Genomic DNA, 20,735 nt, shown 5'->3' with positions numbered 1-20,735 from the left:
TGCAGCACTCCTGCCCTCGCCTCCAGCAGTACCTGCCGCCACTCCCAGCATGCAGTTCTGTGTGTGACCTTTGACCGGTGTCGGTGATTAATTGGCTCCGTGTCGGCACAATGGCCCTGTTGCTCTCTGATCCTGGCTCTCGGACTGCTCGCTGGGAGTATGGTAGTCTCTTCTCTCCGATGCAGTGTAAAATAGCGGGACATCTTGCAGGCAGAAGGAGAACCCCCACAGCACTCCTGTTCTTTGTTTGCTTTAGATGATTAAAGTTATTTTTCTGCATTAATGAGAGACAAATTCTGCATTGGTAAACAGAAGAGGAGGGAGGAAGCCGCAATGCCGATATTTGTGATGTTTCAATTATTCTTTATTATATTTTAGAGGGGTTGCTTATTCATTAGTTTCTTTGGAGAAATGACTGGTCATAAAAGTCTTTTTCCTCCAGCTGGCTCATCTTGAGACGTGCTGTTTCGATTTTTTCCCAGTTGCCTTTTTTCAGAAGGTTTGCACTATGTGTTTATTTTAAGAAAGATGCTGAGCTTCAGGCTGAGAAATGTATTTCCCTCTATAGATTCATATTTCATTCATTTTGAACTGGGTGCCTAGAAGAAGGATGTTTGTTTCAAAGCCGCTCATCTTTGAACATGTGAAAATGTGCATTTTCAGCACCTCTCTTTTATCAGTAAAACATACTAGACAGACACCTCGAGTATAGCAGGCCGTTTTTTGTTCTTGAGATCTTTTATTACCATTTTCGACTAATGGTTGTGTATATTGTATATATCCATCCATTTTCAGCTTTATGCAGTTCAGGGTTGCAGTGGAGCCAGAGCCTACGCCGGAAAGCTTATTTTACACTAAGTGGCCTGAAATCATTATGAAGAACAGTATATAAATGCTGCCCTCTGTTGAATAACCTACTTCTCCACTCTGCTCCAGAGCAGAAGGCTATGCTGACCTCTGCACTGTCCAGAGCGATTGTATACAGTATATTCTGGAGCATTTTGAGCCCAAACTGTCATGGATGTGTCTGTGGTTCTTTGGTGTCTTTCAGTGCTTTCACACAGAAGTCCTGCATTTTGTAGAGTTTAGCACCTCATAGATTGCATCCATATGTTTAAAATGCTTAAATACACATATATTTTAAAATATAAGATTTCAGACAGGTGTGTGCTTATTAATGCATTATAAACCCGCTTGTGACAGTGAATGAAGGGTTAACACCTGCTTTATATGTTGCATCTGAAAAACCTTTCTAAGCCTGATTCCAAGGGATGGCGAGGAGTAACCTCAAATGTGCTTTTAATGTGCTGAAAAGTAGAAGCCCTTTCCACAGGCCATTAGCAACTGAGGACAAAGTGTTACCACCTAGGCGATTTTTAATATTTCATTGCTGTGTTTTGCTCACCCCAGTCCAGCTCAACAGGGAGTTTTGCCACTTCAGTCCTGTCAGACGCCCCTCTGTGTTGACTGCATCCTTGGAACACCTCCATCTCTGTACCCTACAGCTGCCCGCTGTGAGCTCCCGAGACGGGTAACGCTGACATCACTGTGTAAGCATGCTGGGAGAGAGCTATGGTGCGCAAGGGCTTTCCATCTGGTCTCAATTATGAGCACATGTTGCCTAATGGGAGAATCTGTAGATATTCTGAACTTGAAAACGAGGGAGAACCTGAGACCTTCAATAAACAAAGTGCACAAGGTTTTTAAAGGCACTGAAGCGTCTTTTTTGTCATTTTCAGTTATGGAAAAGTCAAGATACTGCATAGGAACGGTCCAGCTCTCATGTCAGCAAGCACTAGCTCGAAGTGCTTGAGCTGGAGCACAGCTGCTCCACCAACAGTCAGCCCTGGCCGACAGTGTTCCTGTCCTACAGGTGGGGCCTTTCTTGTCTTGAACCCCTCTGGACAGATAAACCAGAGCAGGTTCCACAGCCGCAGTCTGTCCAGCTTGTGCCTTCAGCTGACCATGACCAGTCGGTGGCTTCTCAGCCTGCATGATCTGCACACACTGCTATGTGCTGTCTGAGGCACCCTGGTGCTGAGTCCATTTCCTGCTGTTGGCTCGCTCAGGCCAGACAGCGGGTGATTGAAGTGAACTGGGCCAGTGCAGACACTCTGCAAGGATGGAGGGAGAAAGGAAAACCAGTTGGGCTTGAAAATATTTAACACATATCGAAAGCCATAAAATCCCTCTGAGGGTAAAAAAAAAGCTTAAAAGAAATTGAAATGCTGGATGAGAAACTTGCATTTCTCATTTTTCTTTTCTTCTGTTGGCTCAGAAAGTCATTTTTAGATGTTCTTTGTTTTTCTTTGTCAGATTATTTTATGGCCCAGTTTTTCTGTGTGTATGTGCTTCTAAGACTCCAGGGTTCGATGGGTTCTCGTTGGCAGTCAGCTGTGGCTTAAAACACATTCCTTACATTTCGGATTGGGAGATTTCTGTACACAGCACTTCAGAACATTCTTAATTATGGATTTAACTGCACTGGGGAGGGGGAGAGGGGCCAAGGCCTATCCACATGAAGAGAGCTGAGCATCCTGGAGAATTAAAGGTCTCACAAATACTGCTTCACACATCTGGGACTGCTGTGGTTCAAAACGGGGCATTTCGGGAGAGGACTGGGACACTTGTGGAGTACTGTAGCAGGAAATATGTTCCTGAAATGCAATAATTAATAGTACAGACATATGTAGAGCAGCACTCAGGAAGGACTGGTCTGATAGAAAGGGTATCTTCACTGTTTCTGCTCAGGACTGTATTCTGGTGAAGGGATCTATTAATTTAGTTCTACCTGAGAAGGGAATAGCTATTGTCAAGGCCATTGCAGATGAACAGTGCTGTGGTGTGCAGACGGGGAGCTGCAGATGTGCGTCCTGTATCCCTCTGTCAGCAGTCTTTGCCGACACCGAGCTCAGTTTGGGTTGATGTTCCGGCTTTCTAAACCGTGTATTCTGGAATCAGACTGGAATTTCACTTTCTTAGCTAATTTTATACCTAATTAGCAGGTCATAAATCAAACAGAAAAGCAGGAAAGTTGAGGCCGAGAGCCTTAAGCACTTCTGGGTCTTGTAAACCAACAGCAAAGCCAGCCCTAATTAATAACATATGTGAGCAAGGAATGTGGAGGCCTTTCTGTTGGTCCTCTGTGTGTTTGGTGCTGCTGTGGAGTGGGTGAGAAGTGGGCAGCTCTGTTGATCTCCAAGCACACCTCACACAAACACACATCCGGAGCCTCATGCTCTTCCTGACTGTCTGTCTCTTCATTTTTCTGTGCCATTATCGGCCACCTGCAATGTCAGAGCCTTTACGCAATGAATTTGCTGGTGACTCTAAAGCACAGTGCACCTACCACAGTCACAATAAAGGGAAAAACACCGAAAGCAATCTGAAGTAAACAGGGATACCATGCATGCTTGTTTATTTCTTTCTGATTCGTCTAATTCTGTGCAAGCTTTGCAATCAATCACTTTGGTTTTAAGAGAAAAGTTAATAATTGATTGTTGATGATTTTCGGGGAAGAATTAATTTATTTTAAGGAGTAAGTGAGTGCAGGATTTCTGAGAACACCAGAGCCTTTCATGCAAGCCACAACAACAAAGCATTTTATTTCATCTGTGTGCGGCATTACCTTGGCAAACTACCAGGTGTGCCATCTTCATGCTCTAGTCCTTTCTTCGGCCTCCTGTGTTGGCGTTTGGAGCCCGAGACTGGGCCTTTGGCAGTTGTTTGAAAACGTTGCCTTATTTATTGAACCCCGCACATACTCGCCCACATGCCTCGGCCTCTCTGTCTCCTGGCAAGTGAACCCAGACGCCTGCCAGATGGTGAGATATATGCAGGTGGAACAAGTCAGCTCTCCCCCTGCCACCCCCACCCCCCCCCCCAGCTCCCCTGGTGAACAGAAACAGTTGGGAGTTCTGCAGTGGGCCCCACATTCCACTGTGTTCTGTCCGAATTCCTGTGTTTTTGCAATCCTGATTTAGAGAAAGATATAAAACACGACTTAACAGCCTTGCAGTGGAAGCCAATCAAACATCTTGGGAAAACGAAAATCTAAGCCTGGCTGTAATTACACCTTCAGCGATTTTCCCTCTCATTCTTGATGCCTGATTGTATTTCTGGTGGTGAGGGCTCTTTGAGCTACGTTGCAAAAACAAAAGCTAGTGTTTGAGAGGTTACTCCCTTTTGGTCTCAATTTTGTGGGACCTTACAATATTATTATGCCTCCTAGGAATGACATTTTGTCGTTAATATAACTGGAGGATCATGGTGCAGAAGTGACCAGCAATGAAGTCAACTTTCAGGACTAGACTAAGACAAGCAGTCAGCAAGGCAGTGAGGTGCCAGGCAGCTTTGAGATGGAAATGGACTCCCATGATTTTAAAAATGTCCCTATAGAATGATCCGCCCCTCTGTTTCAACAGGGGCAACACAGGAGTATGCGAGACCAGGAATTCGATCTTTGATGCAGAACAGGAACCCTGAGGAAGTGAATCTTGCAGCTTTGGCTGAAACTGTTCAAGGGGACCATCTCCCTTCCCATCCCCTTCCTTCTCTCCCTCCCTCCCCTCGGCCTGCCTGTGCATGTGACCCGAGCCGCGGCCTTGGGCGGCACTTCATGTGGAATTGTTGCGATTCCCACCAGCGTAGAGAGTGCCACCGCTCTCCGCTCCGCAGTTTCTTTCCCAGGCGTGAGTGGGCGACAAAAAAGAAAAAAGCTGGCACTCTGTCAGATGACATCATCATTGTCCTCCAGGGACCCGCCACCCCCTTGGCCTCAACAGAAAAGCCCATCGTTACAGTCCTTACTGGGACAGAGCTGCCCACCACCCCCCCAGCTCTGTGCAGCTTCATTAGGAAGATGAATTGTCCCATTGTGGGTGGGGGCCAGCTGATTCCTGCTCATGTCTAGCTGCCCAGCTCAGAAGAGGCAGGGGGCACTATATTAGGCAACAAACTAAGCCTTGTTATGGGGCAGTTCCCAAGATATCAGAATCAGGTGCTGCACAGCCACAATCTGGTATGGGAAAACAATAGGAATGACATTTGGGATCTTTTTACCCCATATGAACTGTGTCTTTTCCTTGAACTTTTATTGTCTTTGGCACCTTTTCTGGTCAGTGTGTATCAGACATTTAGATCAGTGCATGTTTTGTACTTTCTTTTTGCTAAAGCCCCCAAAAAATTCTACAGTGTTTTTCATGGTCTAAAAGGCAGCAACAAAAGGAATTCAGATGCAGCTCCTTTAGGCTCGTGCCCCTGAAGCCGCCTCACGAAATGTACTAGTTTTCTCGAAAGCCGGAACCAAAATAGATCTGTGCCAAAAGCTCTGTCCATACCGATCGTTGTGTCACCTGCTGCAACTGTGCTGATCATCAGGCTCGGAGGGTTTGTGAACGTTAGTAGAGTCTCGGTGGTCTTGTGCATTGTTCTGCCTATCTCTCCGTGCACAGGTAGGAAAAACAATTCTCTTTCCTTGGACAAACCCAGCTTTTATACTGAAAGAATCCAGGGAGATGAAAGTGAAAGATCCCCCACAACATTAATCTTTTTCATATCGGTCTTTCTGCAGATGTGCCTAGTTAGGAATCAGTAAAGCCGAGTCTCGCTAGATTTTATAGTTAGATGGGTTAATGCCTCTCTGAGAGCACTGTGGCTGTGGCAGTCGAACCTAAACAGACCCCCAAAGAGTCTGGAGTTGTGCCTCATGAAAGGAGAGGGTCCTCCCCCTACAGCCCCGTGGTTGACGCAGTTGTACTTTGGAGCCAGGCTGCCACAGCATGAAAAGACTCCGAGTCAGCTGGGAATCACAAAAGAATCTGGAGAAATAAGGGGCTCTGGAAGACAATGGCTCCCTAACGCAGGTGGTTGCATGTGGAGTAAACACCCTCCCTCCCTCCGACAGTGGGTGGAGAAGTGAAGATGGAAGTCCAGGATGCTTGCATCTGGCAATTGGTTCAAGGGTGCGTGCTGTGGGAGAGAGGAACTGGGAGTTTTTGCAAGATCCTGCCCAGCGTTTGATCAGGTCCTGGAGGAAACAGAGATTTCCTCAGCCAGAGAAGCGGGAACCCCAGCTCTGTCCTTCTCCTGGACTGCGGGCCTCTCCAGGATCAAAACAAACAGCCGGCACTTTGATGTGCGGGCCCACTTCGGAGAGAATCCTGTGGGATCCCAGCAAACAAACAGAACATATTCCTGACGGATTGTTTAGCAGGAATCGCGTAGGATTGCCATTTGTGGTGAAAGAGGACCCGAGCTCCTTCATCAGCAAAATGTAATTAGAAACAAAGGGCAGGATCATTAACAGACAATGGCCACTTTGAATGGTGTCCAGACTCTTTCTGCTGGTCCAGAATTCCTCTGGAACCCCGTTTGCCTTCAACGTACCTCTCACACCAGGGCTGGTTGAGCACGGCAACGCAGGACACAGACAAACACTGGTGTCACAGACAGACACCCCAGCAGAAAGCTCTGCTACAGTGGAAAAACTCATTTTAAAGTCATTTTTTTTAAAAGAACAGACTCTTCAAACTTGTCTTTTATGAGCAACAACACTCCTCTCAGAAGGTCTTTTTTTAGTATTGTGTTTCTCTCTCCCCAGATGTGATGATTCACACTGGGCTCGCAAGTCAAACAATAACAATGTATTTTTAAAAAGAAAATGGGCAAAGTGTTCAGCCAGTAAAGTCTTTTTTTTACGGTGTTAGTAAAAAGAAAAAAAAAGTTTTAACACAAACAAAATTTCTGCTGTCTGTGTTATTAAACATCTAGACTTTTAAAGTTTCAACCATTGTTTCCTCAAAGGTGAAAAGTGTATTTATCCTGTAACTGGTGACAACCTGCATTCTGATTTATACATAATTTCCCACAGCTTTAGATCTTGAGAAAAATCTCTCTACATATTGAATGTCAATTTTTAAAATTATTATTAATAGTAGCAGAACTTCCTGTATGCTTTTGGTGCTTTTTTCAGCACTATCTCTGAATAACAGCTATCTAAAAGAACCAACCCATGCTGAAACAGAAACAAAATATGCACGAGGAGAGACCCAAAGACTCTCACTGTCTTCATGTTTGTCATTTTCTAGAATGTGTAGAGGGAGCTGTACAGGATACTGATTGCTGGACAGGTTAGGAGTGTGTACAATAATGATCACAGGAGCGTCCCTGTGGTGTGGCCAGTGTACAATACATAGAATAAACAAGGACAAAGTTTGATTTGAACAATCACAAAAACAATATATTTGAGCCAGCAGCCAGCTGATTTAATCGTTTTTCCCAGCAGTATTCCATAAGTCAGTGTCCTGGGGTTAATTCCAGAGCTCAGCCTGGGTCTTCATCTTCCTCCATTTGTTCGGCTCTGTCCCTTGGTGTGCCTCCATCAGCAGTGCTTAACCACAGCAAGTGGGCCCGGTACTTCTCCAGTTTCTCTTACTTTGTCATGGTTACCCACAGAGCACATTTCCCTGGCCGTCTGTCTCTTTGGCCCTTGTTTCTCTTGAACACGGCTGCTTCCATTGGATTTTAAGGAAAGAGTTTAAAACGTCATGAAAAAAGTGAACAATCAGGTGGCATTTGAAAGTGACATCTAGTCAGTTAAAATAGTTTAAATCTGCAGTAATGAGTGTAATATAAGTATAATACACCAGTAAGTATAATAAAACTTTATATATACACAATAGATAATAAATTAAATGTTGCTTGTTCATAAATCCCACTGGTAAAATAAATGGCATTATTAAAAATACTTGTGTTGTTTTAACAAAAAAGGTTTATGTCACATGAAAACGAGAGCTAATTTTCTATGTATACATAAGAAAAATTGTATTTTGTTCATTCCTATCAACATTTAGGAGAAACTGTTTCAGATAGTTGGTTGGTGAAATGTGCAGAGGAAGACTTCTTGTTATACAAAGCCCAGCAATATTATTCAAAAAGGCTGTAATGGGCAATGAGGTTTGTTAAATACCTGTGAGTCCCACACTCATTGTCTTTTTGTGCTGGTAATATGCTGAAGATGTTAGAATATATAGTCCCCAGACTGAGGAATTACAAAGAAGTACAGTTTCTAAACAAAACTATTCAAAACAGAGCAGTTCCCTATCCAAATAAGGACTAATAAACTCCATCAACATCTGCTTTGTGGACTTTGAATACTTCAGTCAGGTCAGTCTTCTCTGTTTGAGACTATCATGGCTCAGGTTTATGGCATGTCAGTGTAGGAAAAGTCAATGGCCACCCTGTCAGCAGTTGAACTGTCTGTAAGAGTGGGGTCAATCAGGCCTCAGGTGGAACAGGGTGAAAATGGCATCCCAGTGTTGGTCTGCAGCTTGTCGAGTCCTCATTTCAAGACATGCTGCGCTTTTAAAATTGCCTGGTGAAAGTCGAGTTGACTGCTCAATTAAATCGACTGCCTTTTGAGAAGTATTCGCCATCAAAACCGACATTCTCGTAAAACACCCAGTTTATTCCAACGTTCGAGAGCAGTGTCTGGACCAAGTGGGCGCTCCACAGAGGTGAGTGTCAGGCTGTCCGGTGGAGCGGGCAGCGTGGGGATGTGGGCAGGCCCTGTCCTGGGCCGTGTGTGCGCTGCCTGTGGGGGAGCTAGACTGGCGCTGTTCTCTCTGAAGCTCGTGTCTCCTCCCTCTCCTCTCCTGGCCCATCTCCCTTCGTGTCCATCTCCCCTATCTCCTGCCCTCGGCTCCCCTTCGCTTCTGCCTTTCTTTCTCTTCCTCTCCTCTCTCGGGTCTGTTCTTCATCTCCCCTGCGTCTTTCATCTGCTGGGCCACCTTCCCTCGGCTCCCCCTCCCTGCCTGACTCTACCCCTCTTGCTGGTGGGGCCCCCTTTCCTTTTTCCCTTTCACAGCTCCCCCCCCCCCCCCCCCGGGCCTGTCTCTCACCCTCCCCCCTCCTCAGTCGCTCCCCCGTTCGTCTTCTTTCTTCCTGTGTCTACCTTAGTTCCCTCCTTCCAGCGCATGACAGGCTGTGTAATTAATGGGTATCATAAAACTCTCTTTCTATTAGCTACCCATTAGTAAACCTGGCAAGGCTGTCATTTTGGACAAAAACACACAGCTCTTCATTTGATCCCTACTTCAAAGGGGATCTCCTACTGTTCTCTGCTGAATACACTAATTGTGAGTTCGTTCTGGAGCAGGCTAAATCCAGGGTGCTTCAAAAGCCAGACAGCACTGGTACAGATAGGAAAGAGGACGGTACGAAAGCAGAAATTATTGATTATTGAGCTACGTTTGCCAACAATCAAGGTGCAGCATTAATCAAGAAAACTTTTCTGTTTTCCTCACTCCTTTTCTGAAAACTCGTTGAAGATTTTTCAGAATGTCGGTTTATTCGCTTTCATTTGGATGAATTAGGTTCATTTGCGCAGGGAGCTTAAGGCCCTGTTTGGGTTATTAGATAAAAAGGAATTTTAAAGTGGGACAGTAGCATTTCGTTTCCCTTCTCCCCCTTGCGCTACAAGCCAAGAAAATAAAATACAGTATCAGCACCTAATTTAGACGCGTCTTAAAAACAAAGCTCTGCCAGCAAGGCACTTTCATATGTAGAGCAGCTTTATAATTTATTTTAATATGCAATGCTCCCTTTTTAAATTTCTGCTTCTCTTTGATGCTCCTCTGAATCGGGGAGGTGCTGCATAGCAAACTGTGGCAGGTTTTGAATAGATACGATAGGGTTTATATATGGAATATACAAGTATCCACTGCAGTTTTCACCACTATGTACGAATAGTAACAGACAAAGGGCACAGGATGTCTGAGGCATTACAGGGACTTTACTGTACTACATGTGAAATGTGTCCTTGGAGCTCTGTTGCAAAATAATGTTAGCAAAGTTCATGCACATCCTTTTAGTGGTGTGTTGATGTTACGCAGTCTGATCCCATATCCCTGCATGCTAAACACTGTTCCGCTGACATGTGGAAGTGACACAGGTGACCTTATAGTCAAAAGTTTCCTTTAATGGCTGAGTAACAGAGTATAGAATAAGTGGGCCTGACATGCTTTTTTTTAGCTGTAATGCCCAAGTCCCTAATACTCCTCACTGATAGCATTAAGTAGCTGCAAATCACCAGCAGCCAAACGTTTGTGAGTATCCAGTGGCTGTAGACTTCAGGATATCAGGTATTTTCCAGTATTATTCCCCTTGAATCACAGTTGCTGACGCCCCAAAACTGGTAAATAGGAATGCCTGTTCCTCTAGGTTTAATACGTTTCACCTGCTAAAGTCCCAGGAAAGATGGTCATTGTGACGAATTGTCTCAAAAATAAAAAGTTAAGAACCCTGGGAGGAACAAAAACCACAAAGCATTGTGGTCCCTGACTACTGCCTGCTGGGAGCCCCAGGGATGGAGATCCTGTCAGTGCGGCATGACTTTGTGCTCAGTGAGGTAAGATGGATGGTGCTCATCTGGACAAGAGTAGGGAAGGTCATCTTCTACACTCCTCTCGCTGACCAGCCAAACTCACAGCTCCTCCTGGAAAAAGCTTTCAAATGGAGAGGGAGACCCCTGAAAATAATTGTATTTCAATCGGCGTCCGGCGTTAGCAACATTCCTCCTTTACTCCGTAAAAGGGCAACAGTCACAATTTTGTGCTTTAAACACACTGCAGGCCGGCTGTCCCCTCTTGATCTCCTCCCCTCCCCTTGGAAACACACTTTCTTGTTTCTAATTCCTCGGGCCGCCCTGCTAACATTGTTCTGAGGGCATAAACACATACAAGCCATTAGATCCCCAGATCAAAGGCAGTGGCCCACTGTCTTCGACTGAATGCCCCCATTGTGAGCAGGAATGAGCTCTGTCAGGGGAATGCTGGTTGTTATTGGTGAATGAATTTCTGCTCACAGCCTGGTCACCAGGGTAGGACCTCTGGGCATTTTACAAGAAGAAAGACATCCAGGTATTTTAACTTGTTTATCTCCAATATCCCTCCTGTATTTTTTGCTTGGCAGAAGCCCTAATCCAGAGTGTGCAACACTACAGCCAGAATTTACTCTGTGTGCAATTACAAGAAACAGTCGTGCTGGTACAGCAAGGTAGATGAGCACTAGGATTTTGAGTCGGATGTTTGAAGGAGAGGGAGCCGGTGGGAGGGACAGGAGGAACAGGATAAACAATTCAAGGTGAGGTCTGATTCCTGAGCTTGCAGAATCCTGCGTGGGCCAGAGCAGGTGGACAGAGCAGGCAAGGAAGCCGGCCAAGGGGGCGTTTCAGCAGTGTAGACGAGAGAGAACCAGGGCCAGGATTAGGAACTGTGTGGAATAAACTGTGAGGAAAGGGCAGTTTCTGTGTCTGCATTTTCAAGGAGAAGAGGTGTCACGAACAGTTCTTTCCGGGCCCTATGCAGGCGACGCAATCCGGAATGGTGAGGAAACACTGGGGGAAAAGTCATGCAGGAGACGGGAATGGAGACAGGGGGCGTGTCCTTGGTGTGCAGGTGTCCAGGGGGAGTGAGTCCGGGGCGAACAATCTAAGAGGAAGTCCAAATGGGGAATCCAAAACACAAGCATAAGTCCAGGGCCAGGTGATCCATCCAGTAGAATAAAAACAGGAACTGGGTCGGGACCGGCGGGGAGAAAAGGAACACAAAGTTAAAAACATGACGGAGCCAGACGCAGCAGGACCCGGGCTCACATGAAACGGGATTCAATGTAGAGCCTCGAATGACATGAGCGCCTGGCTATTAAGGCGGACTGAAAGGGGGTTAGAATAAGGAACAGGTGCGGGGAATGAGGCTGAACGGGGATGAGCTGCAGCGCCCTTAAGAGGAGGAGTAGCGATCGTGACAAGAGGAAGGAGCATAGCAGAGTGACACGGAGGAGAAGAGGGCAGAGAGGGAGAGGCTGGGGGTAGAGGTGACAGGAGAGGTCCACAGAGCATGAGGAAGAGTGAGGGGAAAGAAGGCCACTCTTAAACAATAGCTGATTTCTTTGTTTTCCTTCTTGGTGCTTTACCTGTGCTGTAATTGTGCAGGAAAAATAACGTTTTGGTCATTGGATTTTTGTGCATCACATTTTTTAAAGTAAACAGTAAACAGTGCTTGACATCGGAAAACAAAAGACTGGAGTCAGTCTGGGGGCAACGCCTGAGCCACACACTCTCTGCGAGTGTGGCAGATGATTCTGCATCTGAGGAGTCATTTGTGTGTGTGTGTGTGAGGGGGGGTTATGTGCGTGTGTTGGAGTAATACATTGGTATTGTGTCAGATTTACCAATTTTGAAACATTTACTTGTTTCACAGCGCAGTCTTTGTGATGTTAAATCCTTTTGAAATTACACTTGGCAGAGCTTATCAACACAAGGAGAGGGGGAAGCTGGACATTCACGAGCCTCAGTTCTGGTAAAAAGAAGCTCTGTTGCACGCAGCAAAGTCACTCCTCCCAACTGCGTTCCACAAAGCCATGTCTCTATTGACTTGTTCTTCAAAGGACAGGAAATGTGTCACTGGTACCAGACTCCTTCTCCAGTAACAGACACCCGGCTATAATAATGAGCCCATCTGTGTGTTTGTAGTCGATTAGTTCAAAGTGGGGCTTGATTCCTCTCCTTCATTTGATGACAGCTTCAGGATGTAGAAGCCACGCTGAGGCAGAAACACACTGCAGGGCTCTGTCACAGAGACCATTTTGTGCTTGTTCGGGCCAGCTTGTTCATCGCATCTTAAAACTTGGTCATCTGAAACCTGACATTTCAGAGGAGTCTCCACGAATGTAGACTTGAACTTGCTGCTGTCCAATGTCTTCTTTTAATAATAATTCTTATCAAGAGTGAGCTGCAGTCTGTAGGTATCTGCCAGAGTGCAGTAGCAACTGTTATCATGCGATGCTTTTGGCTGCTGACAATTATGGTTGTCAGAAATATCCAGTTCCTGCTCAGTGCACGCTTTGGGTACCTGGCTAAGCTCTGTCTGCTTAGCTATAGGTGCTGTATCATTCTCTTGAACAGGGGCCCTGTTTAAGCCTCAGTGCTGCTGAATGCAATAAGTGCCTTCATTGTCTTGGAAGAGACATGGCAGCTCTACTTTCCACAGCGTGGCTTCATACCTTTACTGTGGTTATCTTCCCAGCACCGTGCCCACCTGCCTACAGAGATAACCCCTTCGCCACACTTCACCCGCATCTAAGAAGGAGAGGTGGATCGGAGTGGTTTGTAGTTGGCAGCACGTGCGCTATTCCAGGCCAGTGCCAATGATTATCTCTGCCACCCACTGGGCTTGTCGGCGTCTGCCAACGGGGCATTGCCTACGCCCACAGGAGCGGGCGGAGAACGCAAGTCTGCTTGCTAGTGGGGACGACAGCTGCCAGCAGGCTGGGAATCACCTTACTGCGGGAGGTGCATCCATCCCATTTTCTGGAATTCTATAGAAATTTCCAGAGTGAATCTCGCTATGGGGCCAGACATCCTCTATAGAACCACTCTACAGGGTCAGAGTTTCTTAATTCTTCTACAGAATCCTTCAGGAAATTGGACAAACTCTTTGCCTGCCAGGGAGCCAGAAGAAGCCTTGAGTAAACAGCGCACTGTGGGATCCAGATCTACGGCTTGCAAGGAGCCTGGAGACCCAATGCCAGGGTTGACGAAGTTCTGGCTGACCTCCTGGGTGCAGTGTCACCAGGCCACGAGAAGACCCAGAGGTGTCACTGCATGGTTTGGCTAGGCTCTCCCGCCTCCAGGTGGCCCAGAGAGATCGTCCCTGCAGGTGATTGTTCCTTCTTGTCCTGCTGCTCAGCTCCCACCTCCTCGTGAGGCTCAGGCTTGTGATGGTTTGGGCCCTGTTCCACTTCAGCACTGCCTTCATTCTGCAGCATGTGGGTTCTCCGAGGGGAAATGTGGGATGACAGTCTTTGGGTGTATGAACCCCAGGTTTAAACTGGTGACGCCCCAGAACCCCACTGGGCACTGGGCAGCCTGGTTAGACACACACAGAAGACAGCAGAATAAGGGTCACTTCCCAGTAGCTAATGGCTACATTGCTCTTTCAGAGAAGCTGGGGTATGCAGTCCCTATGAAAGGGGGAGGCCAGCAGGGCCGTTTGGCCAGGGCCTCACCTCACAGGGGGGTCTCACCTCAGCCCACGGTGCATGGCCCCCCCACTTTAACCCTTTGGCTGTGTTTCTCCACTTGAGTCGAATTTGGAACTTTTACCACATACTGTGATTCTCGACTGAAGTCCACGGCTGTGAAAAAACATCTCCCTTTCAGTGCTGAATCTACGTTCTTTAGGAGTTTCAAAATGCCCGCCTTAATCTTCCCATCATGCCATTCTTTATATTAAAATATTTTTTACCCCTCTTCCCAAACAATGAGGGCGCCTCATCTGAGCTCTCGGAGGGCCTGGGGGCAGGACAAGCCAACATTTTGCCCCACAGGCTGTCGTAGCACAGGTGCTGTCTTCTTGATATTTTAAAGCATTTCCCTCATAACGTAACCTTATCTTTTTAATGCTTAGCTACTTTCCTGATGATTCCGTGCATTTTTTTTAAATGAAATTCGGCACATCGTTCCTGTGCTACACAAAGTTAAACAGACCCGACAGGTTGTCCATCAGGGCTGTTCAGTGCAGTTGCGCAACACACGATGGAAATGATCGATTGCCAGTTACTTTTTAAACAGTTTATTTCCAGTCTTCCTCCGTTGCTCGGCGCTCCGCTGGCTGTGTCTGGCTGGCAGCGAATGGTGCGCGGAATGGGGGGGCTGCTCTCTTTATTTTTGGAGACTCCAAAAGAATCTCGGGTCCCTTTCATGTGCCGCCTTGGTCCAATGAAAGACAGAGTCTGGCTGCAAGTGGTCTAATCTAGGGGAGGTGTCAATCATGTTCCTCTGGTGGCTGGAGTGCGGGTCTCTGTAACCGCCTCCTCCCTCTCTGGGAGACAGGGAGAAAAGAAAAGATTGGATCAGAGACTGTGGGGCTCTGTCGCTGTAGGATGCGTTTGAGCTGCGAGTCTTCTCGCACACGGCTCTGAGCGGACGGACTTTGCTCTCTGGATTATAAACGAATCAAATGTTTCTCATGATTAAACCAGTGCAGAGAAATGGGTAAACTTCATTCTAAACATGGTGAGTGCTAGCGATCGCTTTTAAGACACTTTAGTACTGAACGGTCTTTGGAGTAACCCTAACCATCTGCTCTTGTTTTCTTCCACGCTTCCCCTCCTCGAGAAGCTGCTGTTTGTAAACCCAGGGAGAGCCCCGAAGGTAAGCAAGCATTGATTTCATAAAACGAAGTCTATTAACGCCGCATGTGCCTTTCCTTAAAGATAACTTTTGAAAGATTTGTCCGAGCCGGGTTCGCTCAATTCGAGCCATGCTTGTGAAGACGCACTGGCTCCTCTGTGGTGGACCGGGGGGGAGAAAAGTCTCAGGAGCTCACAAACTTCGGACTTTGCGAAGCGCACGGTTTTAACGAGGATATGTTGGGTTTTTTTGTGTTATCTGTAGGCGACAGCTTTGTAGTGAACGCCTGTTTGTCGCGGAGAGGCATCGACGATTGGATCGTTAAACAGAAATACTATTGCACCGGTTCGAGGCTGGAGCAACCGGACTGTCTGCATAAAGCGAGCTGCAGTCTGGCGACACGGGTAAGATGAGGTTGTTTTTTGGCTGTTGTTCTTCTCTGAAATACAAAGTAGCTGCCAGTCTTGTTCGGTAAGTTTTCAGTAGGATTTGCGGAAGACGCACTTTTAAAACGCCAAGTTTTGTGACTTGTGCGCTTGAGCGCACAGCGGTCGGTCACTGGTGCTATTGTTGATCCCATTTTGAAGTAATCAATTTTAAACTCGTGGAACAATTTCGTTTTGGCCACGCCGGGTGGGGGGTGATTGGGGCAAATCGATAGTTGGGCGATCATCCGAAACGATAACCTGGTACAGCACCTGGCCGTTTCTGACCAAACCAGTTCAGTTTCGCCAGTTCTCTCGACAAACTCACGTGTCGCAAGTCTTTAAAGGGAGATCTGTGAGACCTGCTTGACCGTCTCTCTGGGAGGGGGGTCGGCCTCTCCGGTCCTTGGTTAATTGTCGTCCCGTGGGCACTGGGGGTGTTTTTCGGACTGGCTCTGAGCAAGTCTTTTAAATATTTGTTCTCAGTTCTTCGTGATCCTTAAGGAGTCGTCCCGAGTTTTCTAAAAGGAGATGAATGTCTTAACTGGGGCGCTCAACGCTTTCGGGAGAGCTGCTAAACAATTTATTCATTAGGATGTTTTCAAAGTTCTTTTACTTAATAATGTGTCGTAGCAGCGTATAGGTTATCAGTTTGTTGTAGCGTTTGTTAATTTTTTTTAGCTAAAAAAAGTTTATTTTTTCGGGTTTTAGCTTCTGGATGTTCTTTCTCTGGATAGGCATCAGGAAGAAAGTGGCCATACTTTAAATGCGCATTAGTCCCTTTGTTTTTTTTTTAATACCGACGTTTTCAAATTGCGTGAAGGATGCCATGCCACGTTTGTCCGGTGTGTATCTTGTGGACCGGGGCTCTCCGTGCGAAAAATGCGCTTCTCGCCCGGCCAGCGAGCTCAGTCAGCGGCGGCCACTGTGTACCGCCTACGGTGCCGTTTCAGCTTTCAAAAACACTTGGGCGTACGATGTTCTAAAAACTGTTATGTTGAGCTGTACGCCACTGATGTTTCATCTGTCAAGAAGGGCGATGGCTTCAATAGAACTTGCCCGGGACTGCGAAGGATAATTACCGGTCCGTCATTAGCGGTGTTGTGAGAAACCTCGCAAGTTAAATGGGTTGCGATCGGTATTACACAGCGGCTGGAATTTTTACTACTCTTAACGAGTTTGTTCTCGGCGTTCGTGTGTATCTAGAGATCCACGTCCTTCTGAAACTTTCCTTTAAAACTGTCAGGTTGCTGTGTGCGCATTTGACAGCACAGGCACTCCAGGCGCAGCGGTTAGCGCAGGGATTTCGTGAAAGACTGGAAGTGCTCTTTTTGACCTGGGCACCATAGTAGTATCTGGTCATAGTAATATCAGGTAGTAGTATCAGGTGATATCGTACTCCACTATGATGCTTTTACAGAATGAATCAGAAGACAATCGTTCACGAAGAACTGTTTTTACGGTTAACGGTTAACCAGAAAAAAAATCCCGAGATGGTTTCTGAGACTTCGATTTACAGTTGCCGACGATCATGTAGCATTTCAGTGGGAATACACGGGGTCCCTGAGTAATCTACCCCGTAAATATTCGCTTTTCGTTTAGCGTCCTCTCCTTAAAAGACGAGTATGCATCTCTCGATAAGTTTCAAAGTGCGTTTTCTTTCGCATGTGTTCACTGAATTTCGACTGGGTTTATTGGGTCTGTGCTGCAGAAGGTTCCCTCCTCAGTTTTACAGCCGCCTGTGGTACGCGGGGATGCGGCTGTGGTCTGGACCTCCGCTGGTGTCGCCCCAAGAAGCCTAAACTACTTTCACTCACTATATGCACGCTCAAACGAGGCATTGCAAAAGTTTTTTTTTATGCTTTAAAGAGAAGTTGGATCTAAATCGCGAGTCTAAGTACATATTCTAATTTCTGCGCCTTAATCGGCGTCTGTCCATGCTTTGTGGAGTCCGAACTAAAAGACGTCTGTGACATCGTCAACCCCAAGGCTAGGATAGATATTGGTCTGGCTACAAGTATTTTGATACGTCTTCTTTGCAGCTACCGTAACGCGGAAGCAGAAGGGAACATTACCGCGTTATCCCTGTAAGTGAAAGTTAATCAGGCCAGCTGTCACTGGGCTCAGACTGGAGGTCTCTGCTGAGCAAAGTGGTTTGGCTCGGTGCATTGTGGGCGCGTTCCTGCCAGGCTCTTACGGCTGTCCGGTGAGAAGCGGAGCAAGGTGTGTATGAAAGATAGCTGTTGTGGTGAAACAACGAGAATACCCCCCTCCCCTTGATAACTGCAGAATACGAGTAAGAGTGAAATTTCGCTGTGGAAAAAAATGATAAAAACAACGTGGTACGGAGCTGTTGCACGTGAAGTGGGACATTAAGCACTAGTCTCCCGTGCAGTTGTGATTTTTTTCAGATGTTGATGTAGATAATCTCGGAGTCTGGGAGGAAAAAAAGGTTATCTCCATAATTGTTTTACCATAAATGTTCAGACCGAATGTAACTGTGCATCTGTGCATCAGGAGGTGCGCTACAGCGGCATTAAACCGCACCGATGTCTAGTCTTTTAATAGGCGTCTTGAAGTTGTTAATACGACTGCTGCATTCTTTCTCTCTAACATGGATCGTTAATGTCTTGGAACGGTTTTGTGCCGCTCCAGGACTCCTGTGCGGAACTGGTAAGAAAACGGTTGTTGCGCTTGAGCCGATCGTGGAAACGCCAACTCGAGGGAGGGTGGGTTTGCCGGGGAATGTCGTTTTTCCACTGTTTGCCCGGCAGGCAGCCCAAACCGTACCACACCGTGAAACAAAAACAGCTGCCCTGTCTGGGCAAATCTGGATGTCATCATTTATTTTCGTGTTGGGCTCTTTTTCAAAAGCGAAACGTTCCCGTGTCGTCCAGATGCAAGGCGGAGCTGGAGGGAGACAACATTTCTCTTGTGTTGAGAAACGTCTGTTTGATTTTATTCCACTGGAGCGAGCTTGGCCTGGACAATGGGCACCTTCAGTCTACATCGCTGATCTCTGCTGCGAACAGCCTGCTGGACTCTAACCCCTACAGGCTTGGCTGTCTAGGACATTGCCCTATTATAGGTTATAGCTGGCTGTGTATTAATTTGCTTAAAACATTCTGAATGAAGTCAGAAACACCAAATGGGATTTTGGTCACAGCTCTTGGATCCTGGGTTTGATTCCAGTTTGGAATACCTTCTGCACGGAGTTTGCATGTAAACAGGGAAAGACCGTTTCCTCTGGGTGCCCTCGTTGTTCCCCTTCTATGGTCTTTGCAGTCCAGGTTAACAGGCATCATGTACACTGTGTTGGACTGGCGTCCTGCAGTCTTGCCTTTGCGAGAGAAAACAGATCTTGAAAACAAGTGGCTGGATTTATCTACCACATTTTTTGCCTTGTTTTGCTTTCTTCTCCTGAAGATTAAAACCGTCCCAGTCCATGCAGAACCCACTATTCCCGTCCACAGCAGTTTCTCTAGCACTGGGAGGTTTCAACGAGTCTGCTGGCGTTCTGCTAAAACTCTCTTTCCCCTTCGTGTCTAATCCCTGGAAACCTCTGGGGGGTGAAGAGAAACTTCAGGAATGGGAAAGGCCTCCTGTGTCCCGTGGACTTTTTTACGATGCAGGATATATGGATGCGAACATAGCAACACAGCCAACAGGATGGGAATTTAAACTATGCTGTTGGAGAGACCCAGGCACCCGCCTTTTGAAAAATATTAAGTTTCGGCTGCTTAGCAGAATTTTAGGCCGAGAGGATGAGGGGTCAGACGGCCTGCGACAGCTGAGGTTGTTTTTTTATGGAGTCAGACGCTGGAATCTGTGCACCCTGGAGCTTTCAGAAATATTCCTAAAAGGGCTGCTGCTCCTTCTGTGACATAACTGTTTTTTGTCTCATCGTGGTCAATAAAGGACGAGAGGGTTCTGCTTGTGTGAAAGTGCTGCAGGTGTGTAGCAGTGAGGGACTGCAGTGTGGTGATGGTGGTGGTGGCAGTGGATCTGGTCAGTGTTCTGAACAGCGTCTGAAAGATGTCTTCCTGTAGTAAAACTGTTACATTTCCCCCGGGGCTCAGACTGAGCCCAACTCCATAACACTTCTCTTCCCTCACTAGCTTGGTGGATTGTGAGACCTGATGCAGGCCAGATTCACTTTGGGATTTTTTCATTTTAAAATGATTTTGGACTGTTTTTGTGTTTAGCGGTGCTGGGCAACTATTTGTAGAATTGAGACGCGCGGTTATATTTTCGTGGTTGTATAGTTCGCAGTTATTCAAGGCTGTCCTTTGACGTCTACCTGGTAGGAATAGTGTTGACTTCTCTGGTCTCCTTGGCAGGAGCGAAGGAGATGGCAGCAGTCAGAAGTTCTTTTGGTCTGATTTTTCTTACACAATTAGCCATTCCGAGACTTTTTTTCCCCCCACTGTGGGATACCGAAGGGTATAGGTACACAAAATGCCTTCTTTTCTTTTTTCATTCAACCCTCCAACCACACACAATTCCTGAAAACACAACAGGAGGTGACAAAGGCTTTGCACGTTTAGCCTCGGACAGGTAAGGGATTGTTTGATTCAGGTGATCTCTGGCTGGTCATTCAATTCTAAGCAGTAATAAAGTCTGTTCCTTAATAAAAAAAAACTTTTGTATATTTATTTGAGCATTTCTGAGCCCTGTCCTTTGTATGGAAAAGGAGCTGGTGCGGATTCTTATGTCAGAAAGCCCTGATAGTGATAATTATAATAATAGCTTACTCTTCTATAGCGCTTTTCTGGACACTTGTGCTCAAAGAGCTTTACAGGTCATGGGGACCTCCTCCACCACCACCAGTGTGCAGCCCCACCCAGTACACCGGTGCACCAGTATGCTCCCCACACACCAGCTATGGGGAGGAGAACAGAATAATGAAGCCAGTTCAGAGATGGGGATTATTAGGAGGCCATGATTGGTAAGGGCCAATGGGAAATTTGGCCAGGACGCTGGGCTTACACCCCTATCTGATGGCCCGGTACTCAGCAGGAGGTCAGCCTCCTCTGGCCCATTGATGTGCTTTTATTATTTCTGCAATCTGTGGTGATTTTCGAAAAGTAAAGAGAGAGGGGGGTCTGGGCTGAGCT

At 46.6% G+C, this 20,735-nt stretch overlaps 1 protein-coding gene across 1 annotated transcript in view; it reads left to right on the top strand.

Annotated features, from left to right (window-relative positions):
• Positions 1-14,891: 14,891 nt before the first annotated feature.
• Positions 14,892-20,735, top strand: part of nkd1 (NKD inhibitor of WNT signaling pathway 1) — a 33,881-nt gene continuing 28,037 nt past the window's right edge. The window contains exons 1-3 of the mRNA XM_088939013.1: positions 14,892-15,076; positions 15,182-15,214; positions 15,458-15,597. Of these exons, the coding sequence (XP_088795139.1) occupies positions 15,052-15,076; positions 15,182-15,214; positions 15,458-15,597 (198 nt within the window). The 5' untranslated portion in view covers positions 14,892-15,051. The remainder of the gene's footprint in view (positions 15,077-15,181; positions 15,215-15,457; positions 15,598-20,735) is intronic.

Source organism: Atractosteus spatula, chromosome 21 (genome assembly GCF_055471065.1).
Source record: "Atractosteus spatula isolate fAtrSpa1 chromosome 21, fAtrSpa1.hap1, whole genome shotgun sequence".
Taxonomy (NCBI): domain Eukaryota; kingdom Metazoa; phylum Chordata; class Actinopteri; order Semionotiformes; family Lepisosteidae; genus Atractosteus; species Atractosteus spatula.
This window is presented reverse-complemented; position numbering and strand designations above follow the sequence as displayed.